This window comes from Lupinus angustifolius, chromosome LG10 (assembly GCF_001865875.1).
Source record: "Lupinus angustifolius cultivar Tanjil chromosome LG10, LupAngTanjil_v1.0, whole genome shotgun sequence".
In the NCBI taxonomy this organism is placed as follows: domain Eukaryota; kingdom Viridiplantae; phylum Streptophyta; class Magnoliopsida; order Fabales; family Fabaceae; genus Lupinus; species Lupinus angustifolius.
Window position 1 is genome coordinate 16,251,889 of NC_032018.1, and position 4,990 is coordinate 16,256,878.

The 4,990-nt window shown below is 30.5% G+C and overlaps 1 protein-coding gene across 1 annotated transcript; it reads left to right on the top strand.

The window, feature by feature from the left end:
* On the top strand, positions 1,550-4,665 carry LOC109358949 (omega-hydroxypalmitate O-feruloyl transferase-like). The gene is made up of 3 exons (XM_019603461.1): positions 1,550-1,638; positions 1,871-2,326; positions 3,625-4,665. Exons 2-3 carry the CDS (start codon positions 1,886-1,888, stop codon positions 4,480-4,482), a joined length of 1,299 nt encoding a protein of 432 aa, XP_019459006.1. The 5' UTR covers positions 1,550-1,638; positions 1,871-1,885; the 3' UTR covers positions 4,483-4,665.

Sequence of the window (4,990 nt, forward strand, 5' to 3'; positions counted from 1 at the left end):
AAAAAGTAGCTCTTTTTATATTTGTAACACACTCAAACGGCAAGTGTATAATTATGTCATCAAATATAAAAATTGTTCTTACTAATAAAACAAAGATATATATTTGATTGTGCTTAACTAATCATTCTTAAACACCATTTGATTTTATTGTAAAATGAGATAAGGATTGAATAAACTAGATAAATAGAAAATAAATGAAAAGATAATTGAGATTGAATTTAATACGAGTAATTATTTGAGGGATAAAGCTATCACTTGGCTTTAGTGAATCTTTGTTATCACAATCCATCCATAAATCTATGGACGTGAGCTACCTAATTGAAGGTTAAATTCTCTCTCAGTATATAAAAATGTATCTGATTAAAAACTATACCTACTCTCGTGGTAAATGATTCAAATGAATCTCTTACTTGATCTTAATGCCAATCTCTCAATGCATGGCAACCCAATAAAAGCCCTAAAAATCCTAAAATTATTCTCGTGATCTAAAAGTCAAGCCCAAATGTTATGGTTCAATAGTTGAGTTTGCCTCTCGGTACTTCCTCAATCTACCTAAGGCATGTAAACCTTTGATCAATAGATCAACCCATGAATTTTACTAATATCTAAATTGCAACACTCAAATAATGACTACAAATAATAATCCATTACCTAATTGTCAAAGGGGCATACCTAAAAACTAATAGAGTTAATCCCTCATAAAGAAATTGAAAGATATTTTTATTGAAGAAAAAAAGGATAGATTAGGTAAATCATATTCAATCTTACTTATATTGGTAATAATTCATTAGTGTCTTGGTGATTTCATTAAGCATGTTTTTTCATTAATTCCATCAATCATTTTGTATCCATCAATCGTTGTACTCTATGCTCCCATTTGGTAGTTTTCAATATTTTGACCCGTGGTATAAACACACCAATATTCTTCTCATTCAGGTGCACAAACACATGTACTTGAATTATACAAGACAATAATTCCAATGATTTTCATGTATTTGCGTTCAAAAGTCCTGGTGCACAAACACATGAAATTGAATTTGTTTTTTCTTCGTGGTAATATTAATAGGGTACTAATTCAAAATGTGAAGCAGATAGATAATATTAGTAAATAAAGATGGTGCATGCAATGGATAAGCTAATATAAAGGATGATGATGTGAGAATGGAAGAACTAATAATTAAACAAAATATTAGGTTAACAAATGTTGGATACCAACCTCACCGAACACGCCCATTATTGCTTCTATGTTTCATCTTCCTTTCTTCTTTATTTTGTCTTTGGTATATGGACTAGTGGCCTACCCTCACCAATATATAGGACACCCAGAGTCTCCAAAAAAGGTAAAAATATTAAATAAAAATTGCCAAGTTCCAAATACTCCACGTCTATAGCTTCTACATTCTTATCTACCAAATTAATCATATTATTTTCATAATCAAATTATCATAATTTTAACTTATCAAGACTACTTTCTACACACAACTAACTCTCACCTTCACATTATTATAGCCATTTTGTGAGTGCTATATTTTTGTAACATCCAAGACTTTATCCTTATCATACTTATATATCTTGCAACTTCTCTTTAAGAGACTCATTCATACTCATATCATATTTTGTAAGTGTGAAGAACATCAGGTATGACAAAAACATAACCCATGTGTTCCTCATAACCTTTTTCAACATTTTGCATACTCTAGTATCAACCTTTCAGCATTTACTTTCAGACTCTCTTTCTTCTTCTTCTTCGCAAATAGATCGTTAAGGTCCTGTGATGTGGTTCTTATGCTTCTATGTTACTAAGCATCCCTCTACATTAATTGTTATGGTTTCCATTCCTGAACACATTTCTGTTTTTATTCTGATACAGGTTAAGGAGCTTGAGATGGAAAACTCATATGAAAATGGATTTCAACTTAGCTTAAAATTAAGCGAACCAATCCTAGTTACTCCTGCAGAGGAAACTAAGAAAGGAAAATATTTCCTTTCTAACCTTGATCAAAACATTGCAGTGAATATCAGAACTGTTTATTGCTTCAAAGATGAAGATAAAGGAAATGAAGAAGCTGGAGAAGTGATGAAGAATGCGTTGAGGAAGGTTCTTGTCCATTATTATCCACTTGCTGGAAGATTGAACATAAGCTCAGAGGGTAAACTCATAGTTGATTGCACTGGTGAGGGTGCCATGTTTGTGGAGGCTGAAGCAAATTGTTCAATGGAGGATATTGGTGATATCACAAAACCAGACCCTGGGACTCTTGGGAAGCTTGTTTATCACATTCCTCATGCTAAGAACATTCTTCAGATGCCTCCACTGATTGCTCAGGTATGTCTTTTATGTCATGCCATTGTCTTATACTCTTCAATATATTTGTTTTTTTATATAAGAAATTAATCTATTCTAAAATATGTGACTATCTTTTATAACAAAGTATTGTTCTTAAGAATGGAACATTTGACATATAATCTACTATTACAATTTGAATCAAACTACACGTGTTCATCTAACAGGACAATAATTGCTTAATATGTCAGCCCCCATGTCCCATATTTATCATTATCTTATGTCGATTCTCATTAAGTTACAGTTAGGGTGGGACAATTATTGATGGGTAAAGAGATACCTATATTCATTGAATCATCCACTAAAATTAAAATGGGTTTGTTTATAAATACTGACCAAAACTATAGAACTTTCATTTCTTATATAGAGATACCTATATTTATTGAATCATTGACTAAAATTAAAATATAGGATCGTATATTTTAGGAATAAGTTAAAAAACTTATTCTATATCTTAATTATTCATTCTATGAATATCTAATAGTTCAAATCTATTTACTAATTCAAATTAGGTGAATTATTAGATTTTTGTAGAATAGATAATTATAATGTGAAATATATTTTTTTAACTTACTCACGGAGTAAATTGATCTTTTCCAAATAAAAATGGGTTTGAGTTTATAAATAATGCCCAAAACTGCAGAACTTCATTTCTTATCCATTTTCCCAACACTTGTATTGCCATTTTTGGGTCAGTACTCTAAACAAATCACGTGTTAGGGAAAAAACTTGAAATTTTAATATTTTCTCCTTTTTCCTTTTAACTGAAATAAACAATCAATTCTTTCATACCGTGAATACTGTAAATAATTAACCTACTAGATAGTTCACACATAGGAAAAAGATGCATAGTAGTATTTGTTTACACTCAAATACTTTTAGTCATTCCTAATTACCATCTCTACTTTTTAATTTTGATTTTTTACTTCATTTAATTATTAATGAAAATTATATAATAGTTAGATAAGTAACGGAATAAGCATCATATCAAATTGTGGATTGTTTCATCTCTGATGAGCTCATGATATTACGGTTGTTGTAACCTCCACGTCTGTGTTACATTTACGGTATAATACATCAATCATATGATGTGATTATATCGAGTCGCAATGCACCAACAATTAAATTATATCAGACCACACAAACATTTTTTTACAACAACTTCAATAATCATAATTGTATTAACCGCAACCATCACGGCAACTGTAATTTAGATGTAATTCTATTTATACATATATACTTCCTTGGTTCTTAGTTTTGAAGTATAAAATCTGTTGAAGGTGACCAAGTTTAAATGTGGAGGATTTGCTCTTGGGCTTTGCATGAATCACTGCATGTTTGATGGCATTGGAGCAATGGAGTTTGTGAACTCTTGGGGAGAATTAGCAAGGGGATTACCACTCTCAACCCCTCCATATCTTGACAGAACCATACTCAAAGCACGAATTCCACCTAAGATAGAGTCTTTGCACCAAGAATTTGCAGACATTGAAGACAAGTCCAACACTAATGGTTTATATGAAGATAAAATGGTTTATAGGTCCTTCTTTTTTGACCCTGAGAAGCTAAAGCAACTAAAAGAGAAAGCAATGGAAGATGGGTCTCTTGAAACTTGTACAACATTTGAAGTTCTCTCAGCTTTTGTGTGGATAGCAAGAACCAAAGCACTGAAAATGTTACCTGATCAAGAAACAAAGCTTCTTTTTGCTGTTGATGGAAGGGCTAAGTTTAACCCTAATCTACCAAAAGGGTACTTTGGGAATGGCATTGTACTAACAAATTCTATATGTAAAGCAGGTGAATTGACAAGTAAGCCCTTCTCATTTTGTGTGAGGCTCATGCAAAATGCAATAAAGATGGTCACTGATAACTACATGAGATCAGCTATAGATTATTTTGAAGTCACAAGAGCTAGGCCTTCTTTAGCTTGTACCCTTTTGATCACAACTTGGTCTAGGTTATCTTTTCATACCACTGATTTTGGATGGGGAGAACCTGTTCTTTCAGGTCCAGTTTCATTGCCTGAGAAGGAAGTCATTTTGTTCCTTTCTCATGGTAAAGAGAGGAGAAGCATCAATGTTCTTCTTGGTTTGCCAGAACCTGTCATGAAGGTTTTCCAAGACTTGATGCAGATATAGGCTCATATATCTTATATATATATGATTCTGTTATTTCTTATCTCATATTATCATTAATCATTCTGTCATTTCTTTTAAGAAAAATACTATTGTGTTTATGAATTTATTGGTGCTGATCAATAAGCTTTGTATTTGTTTTTGAATTTTATATTTATTTATATATGTGGAAAAGTTGAAGAAGCTTGTTGGTGCTTTGTAGTTTGCAGGATGAAATAAGTTTTTCCCTATAATTCAATCTATATGAAATAAGTTTTATATTTATTTATATTAAAAGTTTGTTTTTATATACATAACATATATATAAATATTGGTTATTGGTTAAATTTTTTACCTATAAAACTTTTAAAATTTTTATGCTTGTAGAATGTTATAAAGTAATGATTCTTTAAAAAGTTTAAAAATAACATTTTTAAAAAGTTGTTTTTTGAAAAAATTAAAACCAATTTTTTTTTTTAAATATAACTTTTAAAAATGAATTTAAAAAATACTTTATTAAAATAATTCTTTT